Genomic DNA, 22028 nt, shown 5'->3' with positions numbered 1-22028 from the left:
TGTAGTACAATTCTTGACTGACCAGAATGAATTTTTACAGGTGAGATTTTGCATTATTCACCAGTCTGGTCTCTTGAAATATACTACAACCATTGTAACATGAAAAAACTCATAGGTGAATTACAATAATTTTTTAAGGCAGGTTTTGGAAAAATTTCACCTGTAGTAAGTCAGTCTTACCAGTAAAATCGGTCCGCCATGCCTGGCACCGGAGGGGAGATGGAGGAACTCACGAGGCTCACCAACGTTGGGCGCCATACGGAGCAAGGACGCATGTATCCGGCTGAGGCACGGAGTGGCGTAGCAAGCCGACACAACCTATTCCCTCGCACCACTGGCCGTAGCGAGTATTCGGGAGGAAACAGGTTCCACACGTAGGCTATAGAATCTAGCGAACGTGTTCGGTATCGCCCAGCCCGCAGCTCTACAGATGTCTGTCAGCGAGGTCAACAGCTCTAGTAGAGTGAGCGCGCAACCTGGGAGGACAAGGCTCACCCAGAGACTCATACGCTCGGGTGATAGCATCCACTAACCAGTGGGTTAACCTCTGCTTGGAGACAGCCTTCCCCTTCTGCTGGCCTCCGTAACAGACAAAGAGTTGATCTGAGGTCCTGAAGCTTTGCGTTCTGTCAATATAAACCCACAGGGCGCGGACGGGACAGAGAAAAGCTAGGGCTGGGTCTGCCTCCTCCTGGGGCAGCGCTTGCAGGTTCACTACCTGGTCCACGAAGGGAGTGGTAGGAACCTTGGGCACATATCCAAGCCGGGGTCTCAATACAACGTGAGAACCTCCTAGCACCCTTAAGGAATCTGATGATCAGGTCGTGTTTTCCCAAAGACTTACCTTCTACTGCATCGTGATGTGCGGCTATTGCAGCGACATACACTTTGAGGGTGGAGGGAGACAGCCTTCGCTCCAACCCATCTTGCAGGAAGGAAAGCATGACTCTGATCGGGCAAGTTTGGGGGTCCTCCTGACGGGAGGAACACCATTCGACGAACAGGTTCCACTTAGAGGCGCCTCGTAGAGGGGGCTCTAGCGGAAGTGATGGTGTCTACCACTGCCTGTGGTAGACCACCTAGAACCTCCGCGTCCCATCCAGGGACCAGACATGGAGTTTCCAGAGGTCTGGACGCGGGTGCCATAGAGTGCCCAGTCTCTGAGAAAGGAGGTCCTTCCTCAGAGGAATCGGCCAAGGAGGGGCTGTCGCAAGGAGCATGAGTTCCGTAAACCAAGTCCTGGTGGGCCAATACAGCGCCACTAGCAGGACCTGCTCCTCGTCCTCCCTGACCTTGCACAGGGTCTGTGCAAGAAGGCTCACTGGGGGCATACTTGCGCAGGCCGGGGCCAGCTGTGAGCCAGGGCGTCTGTGCCGAGGGTCCCCTCGGTCAGGGAGTAAAACCACTGGCAATGGGTCGTGTCTGGAGAGGCAAACAGGTCTACCTGTGCGACTCCGAAGACACTCCAAATCAGCTGGACTGTCTGGGGATGGAGTCGCCATTCTCCTGGCAGGGGAGGCAGCCGTAAAAGCTTGTCTGCCACACGGCTGAGATCCCCTGGAACATGAACGGCACGAAGCGACCTCAGATGCTTCTGACTCCATAGGAGGAGGGAGGCGAGTCGCGACATACGACGGGAGCGTAGACCACCATGATGGTTGATGTACGCAACGGTCGCAGGGGAAACGCAGGATCCGACCATGGGGAGAAGGTTTGGCGATACGCTCGACCCTCGAAAGCAAACCGTAGAAACGGTCTGTGTCGAGGAAGAATCGAGACGTGAAAGTACGCGTCCTTCAGGTCGATCGCTGCAAATCAATCCTGGGGACAGATGCATTCGAAAATGCGCTTCTGCGTGAGCATTTTGAACGGGAGTTTGTGCAGGGCCCAATTCAGAACTCGCAGGTCCAGGATTGGCTGTAACCCCCCGCCTTTCTTGGGTACAATGAAGTAGGGGCTGTAAAACCCGGACCTCATCTCGGCAGGAGGGACCGGCTCGATCGCGTCCTTCGCCAGCAGGACATCGATCTCTTTCCGCAAGACAGGGGTGTCCACTGACCGCACACGGGTGAAGTGGACGCCCCTGAACTTGGGAGGCCGGCGTGCAAACTGAATTGCATAGCCGAACCGAATGGTGCGGATGAGCCACCGGGACGGACCCGAAAGCGCTAGCCAGGCTTTCAGATACCGTCCCAACCAGCCCACCCGAACCACCGGCGTACCCGCGGAGGGGCAGCGAGGTGGAAGACAGGGACCCGGCTCTGGTGGCAATGTAGCGACCGAGAGCGGGGTCTGGGCGTGGAACTTGACACCAACCTGCTTCCACCGGGGGGCAGACGGCAGAGAAGGCCCGTGGGCATTCTGCCGCGGGCTGCCCAGTGGCGAGAGGAGGGGGAGAGACGAGGAACGAGGCCCTGACTCCTCGTGTCCTGGTCTCTGCGCCTCCGGGCCCAGCTGCAGACCGCGAGCTGGGGAGAGGGGAGCGGGAGTGGCGCCGTTCGGAGGTCAGCGGCGGAACAGAAAAAGAAGTCAACACAAAATTCTCCGCCTGGCCCTCCCCCGGGGGAAGGAGGTGTGCAGAGGCACCCTCCTGATGAGCAGCATCCAAGTCCTCCTCCAGGTCGCCCGTCTCAGGGACGCTTTCCGCCCTTCTTCTTGTGGGAAGGGGCTGGAGGCGCCTGAGCGGGTTGGGCCATCCTCTTACGACCAGACCTCCGTCCTCCAGGGTTAGACTGCTGCCCTGAAGGAGGAGCGGCCGCAGGAGGGTGCTGGAGGTGACGAGCAGCCGGAGGCTCTACGTCCACAGAAGACGGACCAGCAGCAGTCCGGCGGTGGAGAACTCTTGGGCGAAGCTCTCCACCGCGTCGCCGAAGAGGCCCCCTTGGGATATGGGGAAGTTGAGAAGCTTGTTCTTCACCGCTTCCCGCATATCCGCAAGGGTAAGCCATAGGTTGCGCTCCTGGACCACCAAAGTGGACATCGCCCGACCCAGGGAACGTGCGGTGACTTTCGTCGCCCGGAGGGCGAAGTCCGTTGCCGCATGCAGCTCCTGCAGCAATCCTGGGTCGAGACCACCCCCCTGCATGTCATGGAGTGCCTTGGCCTGGTGGACCTGCAGCAGCGCCATGGCATGCAGGGCGAAAGCGGCGTCTCCACACGCCATGTAGGCATCCCTGGTCAGACCAGAGGAAAACCTACAGGCGCGGGAGGGGAGTGAAGGGGCACCCCGCCAAGTGGAAGCGGTCTTCGGACACAATTGCATCGCAACCGACTGCTCCACTGGGGGGATTCCCTCGTACCCGTGCGCCGCTCCGCCATCGAGAGTGGTGAGGAAGGAGGAGCGAGGTTGTCTACGCCTGGTCGCCAGAGAGGCCAGTCAAGACTTCCTCAACTCCTCATGCACTTCCGGGAAGAATGGTACTGGAGCGGGCCGTGGAGCAACGGCACAGCCCGCTCCGAGACACCAATCATCCAGCCGCGAAGGTTCGGGACCCGGTGAAGGGTTCCACACGAGCCCGACATTCGCGGCCGCCCTTTCGAGCATAGCGGCCATTTCTGGATCCGGCTCAGCCGAAGCCACCACACCCGAAGGGGGTAGACCCGCTGAGTCATCACCAGAAGATGACCGCTCTTCCACCGATGCCGCGATCGACATCTGATCCTCAGGCGGCGCCCCGAAGGAGACAACCGGAACCACACGAGACGACCCCGGAAGCTCCGCCGGGACAGCCAATGGCAACGAGCTAGTAGAGGAGTGAGAAGCCTGTGAGGATCTTTCACCAGACGGGACGTTCTTCACTGTGATCCTCATACGCTCACCAACAGGAATCACCGAAGTAGCCGCCTGCCGAACTGAACCGGCAGACGAACTAGATCGGGGATTCTCTGAAGGGACTCCCCCATGTTTCAGGGTTTGCAGTCTTGAACGCAGCATTGCCAGAGTCATGTTCCCGCAATGAGAACATAACTCGTTCACAAACGCTGCCTCAGCGTGCCCTAAGCCCATCTTCCTGAGGGAGAAGTCGACCGCATCCAGAAACGCACGGGTGAAACGACATCCTGAAAAGGACGCGAAACACCCGCAAACTCTTTTAGGAAAGAAATGCACTCTGTATGTGCCGAAGCACCGAGGGACCACCGCGGCAGACACAACGGGGAAACTGCAAGCCCTTGTGCTGCACCAGCCGTGAAAACGGCTCTCTTTTTTTTTCAAAGAGAAATACTCAGCCAGCAGCGTGGAAGCGATGATCGCTGAAGCGTTGTCACACCAGCACCAGATCTCTTATATTTTTCAACAGAGACACTGGATGGCTTCGAAGCAAAAAGCATTGTGTATGCGTCGCTTCCACCTTTTTATACCCGCGCTGGTAGGCGGGATGTGGAATGCGGAGAGCAAATCTCACTCGTGACTCACTTGTGAAGCGATGATCGCTGAAGCGTTGTCACACCAGCACCAGATCTCTTATATTTTTCAACAGAGACACTGGATGGCTTCGAAGCAAAAAGCATTGTGTATGCGTCGCTTCCACCTTTTTATACCCGCGCTGGTAGGCGGGATGTGGAATGCGGAATGCAAATCTCACATGCCAATGTCCATTGGCTTGTTTTAATTCTCTCGAAGGCAACTGGCTCCCTAGCGTGATCCCAATTCGTCAGGGAACTCCCTGACGACACGTCGCAGTTCCCAGGACGAAAGGGAACTAACTTTAAAGCGCTCCGAGAGTGTGTTGTGGCTTGATTTTATTGTGTTGTGAACTTATGTTTGCTTTTTAAATTTCGTTGTGTTGTACACACTACTGGGCCACCATACCATTTTCCCTTAATCTTTAATTAAAATAGGCAGTGCAACCTGTCACTCACAAACCACAACCATCCAATCAATTCCCCTTGGACAAAATGAAGTCCCGCCCTACATTTGTTCTTGTTCAAGAAGCCGTTTCACTCATAGGCATTTGAAATCAAATACTCTCTTGAGTATGTACTTATTTTGAATAATTACTTCACGACTGCTCATGTACATTCAGTATAGCATGAACGTGTGTGCAGTATGAATATAATACGGACGTACTACATCCACCATGATGTCATTATCATGTGTCCTACCACCGTCAGTTGCGTCACTTCACTGCCATTCACAAATGGGACAGTAAAGAGACCATCGTATGCACACTTCAGAATCTCGCCGGAAATAGTTGGTCATCCTTTTTACCTACTCTTTTATGAGTACTGTGAATTCGGACATTCAACTTCTTTTGTCACATACTGTTTTTCGCCTACTATGTAGTAGGAAAGTATGTGATTTTGAATGCAGCCTTAGTTACAGCATAGGGAAGAATATACTATTGCAGCTTCCATTTCATGCTGACTTTAAATAATGTTATAATGGTTTATTAAATATTTATAATGTTAAATAATGTTGTAATATTAAGTTATAAATAAATTGTATGTTAAAAATTATTAATTGAAAATTACAATCTAAAATATAATTGTAAAAATAATGGTATCCTGCGTATTTAATTTTTGTTAATATTCATTATTGTTTTTATCCTTGCTTTATCATATATAAGCCATTTGTTGGATTAGAAATTAAACAAATGTAAATGTATAAAAAAATGCAAAAATATATATATAACATTAAATACAGTAAATCTGACAAAATTTTGCAGTTTTTTTAAACACACTTTATTTTGGATAAAACAAGAGATTAGATGTCAAATCAGTTTTGACTCTGAATTTGAAATACGATTAGAAATAGTGCCAAAACTGATTTCATATAACAAAACCTGCATTTGTTCTATGTGTGCCATGAGAGAGAAATCTGAAATTAAACCATAGACAGTGCCAGAAAACATCAGGAACCTCTTCTCCACTCATCCGTCTCTCCACCCATCTGTCACTCCATCTCTCCGTCAGTTGGAAATGTCAGCGGCATCAATCTTCAAGCAGAGAGTACTGATATGTCTAACCCTGCGTGAAGTTCAGGACCCCGGGTAATAAACATCCTGACAGCTGAGACGGCCCCTCAGTCTTTTAGCATCGGCAAAAACACGGATGAGAAGAAAATCGGATTCATGTACACACACACACACACACTGTGTCTCAGGAGCTCTCCAGCAGGGTAGAAACGGTGTAGATCTGTGTCTTCAGTCTCTTCTTCATCTCTCTGATCATTTGACAGAGGGCCAGAGGATAGCAGCAATAAACCGTAGTCCAGTCCTCACACACGCTGCCCTGGAGACACACACAGCACACTGTAATGTATTCTTAATTTAATAGAACCAGGCACATTAGGGTTTTTAGATTTCTAAGTAAGGATACATTTCCCCGATATTGATTTAACATCCCCCTCCAAGTCGAGGAATCTAGTTATGAAATTTAATTTAAGGAATCTTCATATAACTGTCAAATACTGGATGTGTTTTACTTCTTGGCACAAGAAGGATATGACAAGATAAATCAAAGATAAATATCTACACCTAGAGCAAATACTGTAAAACTTTTTTTCAGGTCACCGTAATCCATTGTTCAGTGGAAACTCTACAGTGATATCTGAGTTGAGTTGTTGGTTCTCACATTAAAGCCCAACGTAAACGTCTTTTTTTTACGCATACAGTCGAACTGCCTTTTAAAGTCGACTCCATTTGATAGCATGTGCGAACTAAGGCTGCATACGAAATCACATACTTAGCTACTACATAGTAGACGAAAACAGTATGTTACAGAAGAAGTATGTCCGAATTCACAGTACTCATAAAACAGTAGCCAAAAAGTACCCAGATGACCAACTACTTCCGGCGGGAAATATTCTCTTTACATTATGTAAAAATAGCATTATTTTCTTTGCAATAAGTGTAAATAGTAGTTAGATGCTAATTATATTTATAAATAGTGGCAGATACTATTTACACCTCATTAAATTGTATGCAATAATAAAATGGTGTAAATTATTACATTTCTTAAAATTATTAAATGGATGCCACCTTAGTGGGACAATAAAGCCCCCCCTACACCTACCCCAAACAATAACCAATAAACACTTTATTATTAAACCCATGCTAGACACTTCCATTTTTATTGAAAATAAATGCCTTTCCGATCAGATATATGATGGGCAAAGGGAGTAGAACGAGTTCGGCAAAGGGCGGATTCGAACTCGGGTTGATTTGTGTCAAAAGTTTCTGCCACGGACCTTATCCCTACACTATTGCAGACTATTAAGCGTCTTCCGTACTTTGTTCTGGCCCAGCCAGACGTCAGTGGGCGTCAGTACAAATAATATTGTATACTATAGTAAATAGTAATACACTCAAAATTTGTATTTTGAGTGTCCCTTGATGCACACTGTATGTGGACCCTCGTGTACACGTAAAAACCGAAGTATACTTTGTAGTATACATTGGGGTTTAAGGCGAACTATCTGGAATGCACATCCATCTTGGATTCAGTGTAGCTTGCTCATTTCCAGGTGCTCTTTTTTTTATTTTTATTTTTTTTATCATTCAGTAAAAAAAAAAAGTTTAAAAATGTGTTATGGTGTTGAAGGTTAGTGCAAAAATGTCAAATAATTTTTTTTAACTATTACCTATTTTTTAACTTTTTAACATCGTTGCATGATATCACAGGGTCGTTATCGTTACCCAAACCGAAAACCATAAAAAAACTGCCATATATATATATATATATAAAAAAAATAACTTTAACCACAATTAAAGTGAAAGCAACAAACACTATAATAGTAGGCCTATATCAATGATACTAAAATAATATAGTTCTTCCAAGGCCATGTTTACAAACAATATTTTTCTAAAAAAAAATAAAAATAAAACATATACAGAAAGTGCAGGGACAAAGCCAATTTTTTTTTTGACAAAGCCAGTTTCTTATATGCATAAAGCATTAAAAAACAATCTGATATTTTATTTTACTACATGGTATTTAAATGACAATAAAAGTAAAACGTTTGTAGAATTAGATATTGGATTTTGAATTGTATAGCAAAATAGTCCATTAAAATATTATAGTAATGGGAATGCACAAACTGATACAGTATTCTTGCATAAAGTTTGTATATATCATTTTTCATTTTATAAATAATTTTGCATACTAAACGGAATTCAAACGGTAATCAAACAGATTTTGGAATCCTGTTCATTTTTGTCAGTATTAAATCAGCACTGTGAAATTTTCAGTCATCGAAAACTCAGAAACTCCATTCCCACCATGTCACATTATTTACATTACTCCTGAATCCTTACCCTGATTTTAAACCTCTCTCTAATGCCCACTCTCATGGCGAACGTGGAGCCAGGCAGAAGAGGCAAACACACACATTCTCCATACTGATGAGCCAGACTCAGGTCCAGACAACATGGCACAAACGCACCCATCAGACCTGCACAGAAGAGAGGAGAGTTGCTTTGAAACGTGAGTCCAGAAACTCGGAGCATCGGTGCTTATCTGCAATTACTTAAACACTGCTTTTATTGACTGCCTGCAACAAAAGGATTCAATTCTGATAAATATGGCTTTGAAAGAGAAATCAATGTCCTTGGACAAAGTATAATTTTGTTTTATGCCCAGCTTTTTCTTTAAATGAATGGAAAATCATCAACAATTTATAATCATTAAGGAATGTCATTAACTTTTAATGATTATGAAACGGTACACAAACCACTGGATTAGGAAAACAACAGTAATTACACATACTTAATAGAGTACATACTAAGGCTAGCTGGAATCCAAAAAGTTTGACCCATAAGATTTTTAAGTCATTTGTGTGATTTGTGAAATACATAATCTGTGGATATGTATTTTCAGCAGGATAGCGCACATCTTTTGGACAAATTTAATTATGTTTAAATGTTGCAAACACAAAATAAAGTATTTTAGGAGACATTTTATAATTAGAAATGTAATTATGAAGAAATATAATAAAATGAGTTCTGAGTCTGGTATTTAGTTTTTTTCCAAATTTATACAAAAGACCAAAATGTGATGCTAAGGGCCAACCTGGGTCCCAAAAGATTTAAAAATATTCAGCAATAGATTTTCATGTACAGTTTGTCAGTCAAGGTCTCACTTGCTTGTATAGAGATGCAGAGGCTTCATGGAGAGACTGTGTTGGATTTCCTGAGGCTAAAAGTGTTTTAGAACAAATTGTGTCCCACTAGAGTTCCAGGCCAGTTTCATTATTCTGGAACAGAAAAATATGTTTTCTTTGTTGCCAAAGTAGACTGAAACAAGGCGAAGTCGTATCGGTTGAATTACAACAGTCATAAAGAGATAGTTGATACAAATGAAGATCTTTTTGATGAAATCTGAATGATTTCTGTCCCTCCAAATTTTCCTAAATTCCTAAAAAGCCTCAATTCAATCGGTTCATCATATAAACTGTATCTTCAGAAAATTTGTAAATTCAGACTAAACTGCTCAATTCATATGGATTAGTTTTACGATTTCTTTATGAACTTTCTGAAGCATCAAAGTTGCGTAGCTGTCAACGGAGGGACAGAAATCTCTCAGATTTCATCAAAAAGATCTTCGTTTGTGTTCTGAAGATGAATGGAAGTCTTAAGGGTTTGGAACGACATGAGGTTGAGTAATTAATGACAGAATTTTAATTTCTGGGTGAACTAACTCTTTAAGACAATAAAAACAATTAATAAATAATTATGGAAGCCTGTTTCTGCCTGCTTTTTGCTGTAACTTATTACGCAACTGTGAATTTGTTTCTTACAATTGCAATGTCATCCCCTAATTTTAAATTTACATCTAAAAATATTGCACAGTACAACTTTATATCTTGCAAAGTGAGTTTAAATATTGCAGATGCGACTTTATGACTTTATATCCAGCAATGCGACTTTTTTTTTGTGAAAATTTATACAGTGGGCACCACAAATATTGGCAATGTGATTGTTTTTGTAATTGCAACTTTATATCTTGCAACTATGACTTTGTTTTTTGCAATAGCAAACTTATATCACTCCCAATTTTGACTTTATATTCAAAATGTTACTTTAGTATATTACAGTGCGACTGTTTTTCGTCACAATGTGACTATATTAATTGTAAACTTCTCTCAAGCACTTCCTCTTACATGTGCTGGGGTCACCGCACACGTCTATCAGTCCTGAGCTCCAGTCTCCCCCTGTTTGTGTGATAGTGGTCACTGTCGTCGTGGTCTCCCCGAGGCCAGGTTGAGTCAGCACAGGAAGTTCCATCGTTTCACTTCCTGTTGGGTTTTCTTCAACATCTTTTCCACCTGGAGAGTCCATTTGAATCTGAAGGCGATACAAGAAATCTGCTTCAGATCAAAAAACATTGACACACAATCCTATAAAGGAAGTCCTCATCTGACCTAAAAAAGTTTTTACAGCATTGTGACATTAAACAAATGAAATGCTTATTAATGAGGGTGAACACTTACATGGTGAATGTGGCTCAGAACAATCCCTCACAATGACAACAGACTAAAGGAAAAGACAGGGGTGAGTTTCCTATGGTGACAGTGGTGTGTTCGTTCTGATAGTCGCTTCGCCAAGAAGCCCTGACAGAAGCTGCTGTGAGCTGATAAGCCTTCATACACACACACACACACACACACACATGCACAGGAGACCCTCACACACCTCGCAAGCGCATTCAAATACTAACTCTCAAGTCACAAACAGCAATGTAACACACAATAGTAGATACAGTTCAAAATTCTTCTCATATACAATTATACAACACATAATCATGCATAATTGGGACTGCAGGCCTACTTACAAATATCCCACTGGAGCCTACAATTCACAAACATAAAAATATCAAACAAAACCTCAAGAATGACACCTCAAATATGCAACAAAAGCTTACCAGCGATCCAGCCTGTGTGAGAAAGATGTTACATAAATTCACCCCAAGAGCAGCAATGCAGAATAGCACGTCCTCTTGAGGTTAATGTCTCGCATCACTTCCTTCTGCACCGCCGCTAACGCACATCCAGCAGTGTCACATCCACTATAATAAAACATTGCATGTAGCTGTCGTATGTAGAACGGCTCGCTTATATGTTTGCCAGCCAAATCTGTTGAAGTGCATGTAATCGTTTATCTGAACGCGCTTCTTTGTGGCTGATCTCGTCTCCACTTGCATCAGACTGTAAAATTGAACCGTCTTCATATCTGCTACGGCCTGCTTGGCCGGAAAATAGAATAGTATCACTCATAGCGTTGGCACATTCTCAGAAAACAGGGCTATTTGTGTCCGAAAACTTGTTTTTTGCAACTTTTCTTTATCAAATTCAGATTTTCTCACTTCAGTCCAAAAATACTAGGGCATTTTCAATGACGATGAAGGAATTGCAGATTAGTGATCATCCAATATGGTTTTATCAAAGTAACAAATAGTTATATATTGTTACTAACCTTACAGATAACCTTACAGATAACCATAAGATTTTTTCATGTTTTTGAAGGAAGTCTCCTATGTTCACCAAGGCATGCGCCATAGTGGACATAGCAGACTTCCTTCAAAAACATGAAAAAATCTTATGATTTATTACAAGGTATACTTGATCAAAAAAAGTTATCAAAAAATACAGTAAAATCAATATTATTGTGAAATATTATTACGATGTAAAAGAAGCTTTTTCTAATTGTATATATTTTAAAATGTAATTTATTCCTGTGACGACAAAGCTGAATTTTCAGCATCATTGCTCCCAAGTCTTCAGTGTGACATTTAATAATGTAGCTTTCAGTAGTGAGCTATTTTATTTATAGTAATTCATGGGGTTCAAGTTTCTATGCGCCTGGACGTTTCTGTGTGCACAATTTCTTACCAATATAACGTTTCCTGTAGCACTTTAGGTAACACTTTATTTTACAGTATCCTTGTTACATGTAGTAACTAGATGTAACATAGTAATAACAGTAAATTATGCATAATTACATGCAACTAACCCTCAACCAAACCCTAATCTTACCCTAACCCTATAGTAAGTACATGTAGTTAATAAATATTGCTCAGTACTTAAATATATAATTACACTGTAACAATGACACCTTAAAATAAAGTGTAACTGCACTTTATTTTACAGTCATGTTCCCCATGTATATACTATGTACTTATTATTGTAATTGCAAAAACTTGTTAATAACTAAGTTCTAACCCTGTACCTAAACCTAAATTTCTGAAAGATCATGTGATACTGAAACTGGAGTAATGATGCTGAGAATTCAGCTATGATCACAGGAATAAATTACATTTGTGGGGCACCTGCCCCACTCCAGTCCTACATGGGTCATCTTACATTTCATACAGTTGATACAGTTGATTGATGATGAACATGATATATATAGTGTGTGTGAAATATTATTAAAATTTAAAGCGTATTTAAAATTCTTTAATATTTCCATGTTTTCCCATGATTGTGGGAACACTGCATATCAAATGCTGTATAAAATGTGTCAGCACTGCATTTCAGAAAACAACTCAAAGCTGTACACTACACTACACCACAGTGAGCTGAATGTAAGAAGCATTACCCATGCACAGCGTGCTTCTAAAATTAGCCTGTCTCTAGCTGCATGAAGCACAGGCCAGATCAACCATTAAAAAATAAAGAGAGAGAGAGAGAGAGAGAGAGAGAGAGAGAGAGAGAGAGAGAGAGAGAGAGAGAGACAATAGATGGAGGCTTCTGTGTTGCAGCTTTGACAGGGCCTCAGTGGCTCTCATCATCACCTCAGATCTGAAGACACAGAACGGTTTCCCAGGGCAACAGTCCTCCTTTACTTTGTCATCTGCTTCAGAGGCGAATACAACGTCTATCTGATCCAACTGATGGAGGAGACGGAGAGGGAGAGAGGGGTTAGAGAGAGACAACTAACAATGAGATCAGACCTAAAGTCAACTAATAATAGGGCTCACAGCATTCAACACTGCGGTTTGGTTGGTTGTTAAATACATATTTATGTATTTTTAGAGTAAAAGACAATATTCAAAGAGAAATTATGGAAGGTGGGGCTTGTTTTTATTCAGCAGGAACTTTCTGGACTGTGATGATTGGATAATATAATTTGCCCCGCCCACACGGCCTTGATTACATCAGCAGAAATGAAAAGTTGTTTGAGTTGTATTGTGCACTGATGAGACATACAAGTCCAGGGACATTACTTAAGCCATCCATTAAGTTAATATCGATTTTATGTTGTCTTTAATTGTTCGTAAGTGAGGGTCTTTCTTGATTTCTAATCTTTGGTTTTATAGAAACTGTACATTTAGTTGGCTTTTTAAGTAGTTGTGCGCAATTACCTTGAGAGAATTAGTCAAATAAACGGTATTCTCCTGTAGGACGGTGCGCTCGTCAAACTCTAGCTCTAGATCAAGAACCCTGGGCCCGATTTTCTCTAGGCTGTCCTGGAAATACACAGAAAAACAGAAACAGGACCAATTTTAATGCATTTTATGACACATTTGTTTCTATAGCCAAATGTCCCAAATCTTCAACCAGATGGAACTGGATAAATATTCGGAATGTTTTGATCCAATCTGACTTCTGACCTGTAATGCGGCCTGAATCATAATCATACACTGTTTGTTCATGGCTACAAAGGGCATCACTCTCTTCATGTACTTCTTTAGCTCCGGCATGGCACCCAGCTCCGTGGCGATGACCTTATTGTCAGGTAGAACTCCACTGTTACTCTGGAATGACAATCAGAATGAATAGCCATTTGATTCACCGCTCAGGTCAAGATTTAACATTCCAAATTCAACACTGGTATTAAAATAGTACCGGAGAAATTATCAAATAGCTGCATATCCCAATACAGCATAATAATTACATATGCAACACCTAATATTCACCATTATTACACGGCTCTGTGGAATACTTGATTCTGATTGGTCAATCGTGCCATCCAGCGATATGTTATTCCGCAATAACAACCGCTGAAAACAGATAACACAGGCTCATCCGGGTTACTGAAGTCAGCAGCGCTAGGAACGTTTTTTCTTTGTGGAAGTTTTGTGTTTGGCGAGTTAATAAAATATTAAAACTCAGTCAAATCAATATTTTGTGTACAGTTATTTAATTATGTCATGTAGTATCGCGGACTCACTCTCTCATTTCATGCAAACGCAGCTGCTGCTATTTTGCGACTATTGTTTTGTACACTGTTGGATTATAAGATATAAGGTAGGAGAGGAGCATTTTGATAATGCATTATATTTAGGTTGACCAAATTTCTCAGAGTGGAATACTTTGTATTGGCATTATTTGTGCATTATTGTAAATACTGAATCAGAATCTAAACTAATCAAGAGATAGTCAACCAGAATCAAATCCATTTGAATTCTGTCAATACCCAGCCCTATTAAATATGTGAAGATTGTCTCAATTGGCACACTTTGATATATGAGTGATATACTGATACAGCAATGCACTGAGCTGTGGTTAGGGTGTTTGTACCTTGTAATGTTTGGTCTTCGCTACATAGATGGTGCAGTGCGTGGGCTTAGCTGGTGGTTTGCTGTCCCCCTTCTGTGGTTGACAAAGGAAAGCAAACTTACACAAACTTTAATGTCAGGATTTCTGAACACTAAACATGTTCTACAAACATTATGTAAATGGATTGATTAATAACAACAACATCAATTATATATATGGCAACACTTTAGTTTAGGGTCCAATTCTCACTATTAACTAGTTGCTTATTAGCTTGCATATTAGGATATTGGCTGTTTATTAGTACTTATAAAGCACATAATAATGCCTTTTTCTGAATGACCATATTCTACATCCCTTAATCTTACCCAATATCTAAATTTATCAACCTTACTAACTTGTAATAAGCAGTAAATATGAGTTTAGAAAGGCAAAAGTCATAATTAATAGTTAGATAATAGTGAGAATTGGACCCTAATCTAAAGTATGACCATACACACACACACAAAGAATATTGACTGGAATGGAGTAAATCTAGGGAAGGTGTTTTTTCCATTACATGTAACAGTATAGTTTCCTTCACAGTCTAAAACACATCAGCACAACAACTCCTTATCCAAAGCGACATCCATTACCACATGGTCTCAACAACAGGACTGAGAAAAGCCTCTTTCCTCAGAGCTTTGACTCATAACGCTTACGTAAGGATCGGCATAGGTAGAAACAGACTGTAGGGAAACGTCCCATGATAAAAGCGAGGGATAATGCACTACTCTTCTGTCAGGGGAGGTCTGGGACAGCGCTGAACTCACTCTACATGACAGCTGTCGACTTAACTCATTCTTGAGGTCAATTCTGTTTCAGTGCAGGATCTCTGTCTAACGGCCTTGTAATGTTACAAGGATTTTACAAGGATGCTACTAATTCTAACCCAACAGGAAGCTCCCGTAAAACACTTGACTGAAAATCTTCATAAAGAAATTACTGAACATTTTATGGCATGTAGCAGGGTTGAGGTTTTGAATATTACAGTTAACCACTAGTTGCTATGCAACTACACATTCAGTCCATGAAAACAGCCACTCTCACCCTTCATGAGTGCAAAGCTTGGCGAGTTTTAACCATAACGATAAAAAGTTAGAGCTGTTTAAATTGCTTATCATTATCATAATTACTATAAACATAGCTGCAAGCAGCAATTACAGAACCAAGCACAGCAGTGGTAGTTATCAGAAGGACCCTAAACGCTGTAACACAAAGCGATGGTGGGTCAATGTTGGGTTGTTGTTGAGTGACTGTCCTCCCAGACCGTTGCCACTAGTTGGACACAGTCGCCGGCTTTTTTCGGCTCACTGATCATGTTGATTTGGGGTCAGAGCTGTTGGTAAGAGAAAGATCACTTATTGGCTGTTCAGCTTAGCAAACCAATTAACAAGAAGAAAAAAAAGTGACGAAAGTCAAGATGGCACAGAAATAGACAGGCCACACAGACTCTTCTAATTTTACATTCTCATCTTGAACGGACAAACACACAATATTATGTAAAAAAATCTCAGCAAGTATCCTAATAAACATAGTCTTTTATGTATTGAGTGAACGTAAACAGTTGAGAAAGAAAACATATGTATCAGTATTGGATCCATGCATTCTTTAAGTGACAGCAGCCTGATATTCCTGCTGTAGTCTGATTTTTATGAAAAGACAAAGAAAAAATCTCTCACTGTTCTTGACTGAAAAACTTTTGTAACTTCAATAAGTATTAATCTGTTTCATTTATACAGTGAAGATTATATGCAGTTAGGGCTGTGCAATATGACGATATATATCGTTACCACGGTATAAAATGTCTATCGTTAGAGATTTTGCTATATCGTGTATATCCCGGTATGTAAATATAAAGCACTATAGACACTTTAGTGTGATGAAATGCATGAATGAGAATATAAAGAGATGTCTGATGTTAAAAAGAGTTATGAGCGCAATATTTCCTGAAAGAACCTCGGTACGGTGCTCCTGCTGACTGGTACACTGCCAAAGTGCGCGTACAGAAAACTGTCTCTCAGAAGGCGATCATGAATTTGGGATGTGCTCGATGTTAAAAAGTGTTATTAAGCACAATAAGCAGTGAAGAACTTGGTGACTGACACACAGCGTGCACGTGCACAGAAAGCCGCGTCTCTCAGCATGCGATCGCGAATTCAGTTCTTTCACTTCTCATTGCACTTGAATGGTTAAATGCACACAATTATGTCAAAATGCCATCATGTGGAGTATTTATGTAAACGCAGCTGGTTATGTTTCAAGTGAAAGTAAACAGTTGGGTGTAAACCGGATGTCTGTCAGTATGATGGATCCGTGTGTTTGATCTTAAAGTGACAGCAGCCTAATATACCTACCTGCTGCTCTGTGTTATTAAAGGTGCAATGTGTGATATTTCTGAAGATCTATTGACAGAAATGCAATATAAGATCCATAACTATGTTTTCAGTGGTGTATAAAGACCTTACTTAATGAACCGTTATGTTTTTATTACTTTAGAATGAGTCATTTATATCTACATAACCGTGGGCACCCCCCTTCTATGAAGGTCGACATATTGTGACGTCATGTTTCTACCGTAGCCGACAGCGAACGAACAGCGCTACAGAGCGCGTTTCGTCACTAACTTGAATGAGAAGCAGCAGAAAAAGACACAGCAGAATACTCAGGTTGTCCCTGACTCAAACGTGGAGAAAAACATGCTGTCTGAACGACGCCTTGGACATCGTAACGTTAGCTATTTCCCCTTACCTAGCTGCTTTGATGCTCTTTATCCATAGCTCTTATCTTATACTAACTAGCATGGAAACAAGCTATGGTAAAGTCAGTGAATAAAAGACTAACACAATGATGAACAAGTAAAAATAACAATCGCAATAACATGTGGTTTTACTGAATAATTACGTAAATATAATTTAATATAAAATATAAAATAAAGAAACCTCATTGCTTGACTTGCTACTCTCTGCTGACTCAGACGACGACATCTTCCGATCCTACGTCGGCCACCGTAGCTTCTCATTCGAGTTTGCAATTTGAAGGATTGGCCTTGAGTGACTGACTGTTTGCAATTCGCAAATCTCACCACTAGATGCTGCTAAAAAAAAAAAAGAGAAAAAAAATCACACACTGCACCTTTAATGTGAATCAAACAAAAGAGGAAATAACTTGCTGCTCTTGACTGAATAACTTATTATAGCTTTAATAAGAATACATTTATATTTAATTCATACAGTAAAGACTGTGCAATATTTTATTTTTTCATTTGTTTATTAAATTTATATACTAATTCTAACTAAATGTTAAATAAACCGATTGTACATGAAAAAAACATAACTTCATATTTTTGTTACATTGCTGTATTTGTCCTATTGTTTGTAATTTACTTTTTTTTCTTTTTTTCTTTTTTCTTAAATAATTGTTTTTGTAGTTTTACAATATCAAAACCGTGGTACAGGTGTCTCATGGCAGCACATACAATCATCCATCAACTGGTAGTTAAAGTATCGGGTGAAGGGTAATAGCAAAAAAAAAAAAAAAAAAGAGTAAAGAAATAAAGACATTCAACATTCATTCTCCAGAAAGTTCCAAAGAGGGGACCAAATACGCCAGAAATCATTAGACCCGTAAGTCACAAGTTAGCTTTTCTAAAGGGAGGAAAATAGCAATTTGATTCATCCACATATTAACAGAAGGGACATGAGGAGTGGACCACAACAGGAGTATACAAAGATTTACCAGAAATCCTCTGAACAATTTTATGTATTTCTTTCCAGTACACCTTGATCATGTCACAGCTCCAAAACATATGCATCACTGTGCCAATATTAGACTTACACTTGAAACAATATTGGGAAGCATTAGGAAAAATCTTATGGAGACGAACCGGTGTTAAATAAGTCCTGTAAATGAACTTAAAGTTTTGCTCGTGATTCAATATTGAAGCCCCTCTAAAAAAGACACCGGAGCAGATCGATTGCCACGCCTCATCACTGAAATTTGTCTCAAAGTCTTTTTCCCATATCGATTTCAGAGGGTGAAAGGAGGAAGGCCCGACATTAGATAACATATTATAAAAAACAGAAATCTTCCTTTTGAGGGAAATTGAAGAATGCAATTGTTTTTCTATATCAGGAAGATCAAAATGTAATAACTGAAATGATTTCAGATTGCCCTTGTCAAATAACTGGTCAAGCTCCAAAATTCCCCTCAGTCTCCATGATCGAAGACCAATGTTCTGAATAGCAGGGGGTAGATCAGGATTGGATGAAATAGGAGATTTTAAAGATAAAATAAATGGAATATTCAGATACTTCAAAACATCTTTCCAAGCCAGGAGAGTGTTTGAAACTGTATAAATATTGGACACTGATTCGATTTTATGTACACTGTAAATAAATGGTAAAGTACATAACAAATTTGGAAAACATCTCGAAGACTCAATTCCTACCCACCGTGAATCCATTCTATTAAGAAACCAATTTATCATATTTTTGATCTGGGCAGACCAAAAATATAACTGGAAGTTAGGGAGTGAGACCCCTCCTAGTTCTCTGGGTTTCAGTAAAGTAGAACATTTGAGTCTAGGCTTTTTTTTTTATGATAGAATTTTTTTTTTTTTAGCAACAGTTAGGCTAGTTAGGCTAGTAGTTTTAGCTGTGGTGTCGAAATTGGAATAGAGAATTGTGAATTTTCGTTGGCATCTAATATTTGTGTCATAACTTTCATGGTCAGTAAATTTTCTTAAGTCACCGGCCATTGGCAGGTGTGGAATAAAGTTAGTTTTAGGCCCTGGAATAAACAAACTGCACCACGGTCACACGACTTCAACATCACCACCATTAAGCTTCGACAACTCTTTCAGTCTTTATTTTCAAAAGATTTTCCTGAAGGTTTGAGTTAGAATGGTTCCAAGAGCACGACTATAAACACAATGAGGCTGTGAAAGTGGACTAGTGAGTAGATGAGTTTACAAGTACAGCTGTAGTCCTCTGTATTCCCATTTAGGGCGTTTTCACACCTGAAAGTCTGCACCAAGGTCTGAACCAAAGTTCATGTTTTGATACATTTTATACATTCGGTAAGTTTTGGTTTGGTTTCACATTGCAATTATGCAAGCGCACTAAAGAACTTTATATGACGTACTTGCGTCCTGTCATCATCATCTATGTGGGCTGCATCTTGACATTGATTGGTTTGTAAACGGACGTGCGTCTGACGTCAGCATGTTGTCAATTCGACAGGTAAGAATGAAAAAAACCTTAGACAAGAATGAATGAACAGACGCATATCATTGCCACTATACTGTTCTTATTACAGCATTACTACCTGCAGCACCAACTATACTCGAGGCCAAATGAATTCGCCAAATGAACGTCCTCGTTGTGCAAAAATTTTATCTTCGACGGCAGGAAAGGAGGAGAAGACTGCAAGCAATGCTGCGAGATCCACTGGAACTTCCTGTAAATGGTCTGAAAGTCCGAACCATACAGAAAATGCTTTCACACAAGCAACGAACCAAACCTTTGTTCAGTTTGATCCGGACCGAGACTACCTCTTTTCGTCTAACCAAATTCCGTCTGTCTGGTCTGGACCGTGGTCCGGGGAAGGTTTCACACCTGTAATTTTGATTCGGATCAAACTGAAAAGTCCTAAAATCCGGACCAAACAAGGTAGGTGTGAAATGGCCCTTGTTAGCAATCATATTTACTTTTTCACTTAAAACACGAATAACCCATTGACTTCAGGACAAACCAGAAGTGCTAAAAGGCTAACTCTTTTGGCCAACAAAAATACATCATTCCTGCAGCACTCTATTTTAATCTTAATTAAAGTAAGTGGTCCTAACCCATGCTAGTGGGAAAATGTCAAGGCAAAAGCTGAATAAATGAGGAATAAAATAAAACCAGACTCCAAATTCCAAATGATCAGTCTAAAATCATTTACTTTCCATTTTCATCTTTTTTTAAAACTTTCAAACCACTTCTGGAATACCTGATTCCCAGTGGGGAGGGTCCTTGTCCGTTGAGAACCCCTCCCTGGAGATGTGCCACGGTGTAGAAGGCCATATAGATGGTGGAGTCCGACAGGGACTCAATGAGCCATTGTTCATCCCATGGCAACCGGGTTCCTATGGGAACCAAACACATAAAAGAACTACAAAATCAAATGTTCTCACTAAGGAGCAGCAAGAAAATTGCTGATGGTATCGCTGAGTGGTTTGGGGGCAAGGGAGGAGCGAGAAATAAGAGTATTACAAAAGAAATATAGATGGGCCTTGTCCTTACAAAAAGACTTTGATTAAGATAAGCTTCACACAAAGGTGGACATCTGAGGTGATTTCAAAAGGATGTGTGCAAAGAAAACTTTGTGCAGTTTGCCTAACTATTACAAGCAATTTAATCCAAAAGAAAAACTGAACAGGATACAGAAAAGCTTGCAACAAAGCCACAATGGCAGACATAAGCAGGTCTTACCTAAACCATACGTTCTGGAACAGGCATGCTCCTGAAGCCAAGCCAACGTTGCTTCAAAGTTCTTTCTGGTTTCATCACAGAACCTGAAGAGAAAAGCATAACGTCAATATTCACATATTAATGAAGCTTCTCCAGCAAGAATGGCACCCCAAAGCAACATGACAATTTTCCACTGCAATCTCCTCAATGCCACAAAGTGCAAGACTTACGTTTCCAGAGCCTCCAGGACACCCATGGCTTGCTTTTTCCATTCCTCATTGCCATAATCCAGATACCTGTCAGATAAAGACCCCATGCAGTCACTGTCTGACAAGTCAAATCCATCAGGGACTCCGCATGGCAATGCACCGCGATAGAGTAAAATCACATTCTCTTATTGAACAGGAAGTGAATACAAGATATTTTCTTAAGTCAACGGTCAATCATTAACCCTATAAAGCCTACTGCATCATATTTGATATGCAAAGTCTAAGGCCTCTAAATGATCAACATGATCCAAACTGAAAAAAATGCACACAATTTACAACATTCCCTCTGTTGTCTGATTGATTGCTTATACTTTTTTAGCAAGTAGATGGTCTTTTAGTATCATTCTAAAATCCTCCACCTTCAGGTCATGGTTCACGTGTCTTTTGCTGTGAAATCTTTACTGATTTTTATAAAGTAAATGAAAATTAAGATTAACTTTTAGTCTATATTGTTGGAAATAAATAAAAAAATAAGATAAACACTTACTGAACTGAAGTAGGTTTATTTGATTATCTATCATTTTTTTTAGAAAAATCATGTTAAAGGCACAATATGTAATTTTCACGCTAGATGTCACCTATTCAAAACAAAGGCATAGCTTGATGATGCAGTTTTCGTATATTCACCTCCACAGCCGATGGAAAGCAATCCGACGGGACTCAGTCAGAAATGAGTTCATGGATGAACTAAAGTTTTAAAGTTTAATTAAAGTTACTGTGGTATGAAGCAGGGTGGGGCAGAGAGCCCAGGACATTTTACATTGCTGTGTTTATTGTGCTTATATGCCACAGTCGGACGCTGCCGCTCCTTTCGCTTTTTTAATGTTCTTT

The 22028-nt window shown here is 41.1% G+C and overlaps 2 protein-coding genes across 4 annotated transcripts; both read right to left on the bottom strand.

Annotated features, from left to right (window-relative positions):
- Window positions 1-5662: 5662 nt before the first annotated feature.
- On the bottom strand, window positions 5663-11175 carry plac8l1 (PLAC8 like 1). 3 transcript variants are annotated; one of them, XM_084136675.1, is made up of 5 exons: window positions 10861-11140; window positions 10430-10472; window positions 10100-10283; window positions 8256-8392; window positions 5663-6231 (listed from the first exon to the last, which is right to left on the bottom strand). In XM_084136675.1, exons 3-5 carry the CDS (start codon window positions 10275-10277, stop codon window positions 6100-6102), a joined length of 447 nt encoding a protein of 148 aa, XP_083992801.1. In that variant the 5' UTR covers window positions 10278-10283; window positions 10430-10472; window positions 10861-11140; the 3' UTR covers window positions 5663-6099. The 3 variants fall into 3 exon arrangements, with proteins under 3 accessions (XP_083992801.1, XP_083992802.1, XP_083992803.1); XM_084136676.1 differs by lacking the exon at window positions 10861-11140 and adding an exon at window positions 10771-10842; XM_084136677.1 differs by lacking the exon at window positions 10430-10472 and having other exon boundaries at window positions 10861-11175.
- Window positions 11176-17560: 6385 nt separating this feature from the next.
- LOC311097949 (leucine--tRNA ligase, cytoplasmic-like) lies at window positions 17561-21267 on the bottom strand (the record flags this gene model as incomplete). The annotated part of the gene is made up of 4 exons (XM_084137960.1): window positions 21159-21267; window positions 20950-21032; window positions 20468-20603; window positions 17561-17570 (listed from the first exon to the last, which is right to left on the bottom strand). The coding sequence occupies exons 1-4, from the start codon at window positions 21242-21244 to the stop codon at window positions 17561-17563; spliced, it is 315 nt and encodes a 104-aa protein (XP_083994086.1). The 5' UTR covers window positions 21245-21267.
- Between the last annotated feature and the right edge of the window lie 761 nt (window positions 21268-22028).

The sequence above is a fragment of the Abramis brama genome (assembly GCF_963993115.1).
Source record: "Abramis brama genome assembly, chromosome: 15".
Taxonomy (NCBI): domain Eukaryota; kingdom Metazoa; phylum Chordata; class Actinopteri; order Cypriniformes; family Leuciscidae; genus Abramis; species Abramis brama.
Note: the sequence above shows the minus strand (reverse complement) of the source record. Positions and strands in the feature narration are given on the sequence as shown.

Excerpts from the sequence above, each read along its gene's own strand:
- plac8l1 (XM_084136677.1), bottom strand. The coding sequence starts at position 10,277 with ATGGACTCTCCAGGTGGAAAAGATGTTGAAGAAAACCCAACAGGAAGT. Across the intron at positions 8,393-10,099 it reads GTGCGGTGACCCCAGCACAT|GTCTGATGGGTGCGTTTGTG; the intron begins GTAAGAGGAAGT and ends TCTTCTGTGCAG. Across the intron at positions 6,232-8,255 it reads GAGAGAGGTTTAAAATCAGG|GGCAGCGTGTGTGAGGACTG; the intron begins GTAAGGATTCAG and ends GTGTGTCTCCAG.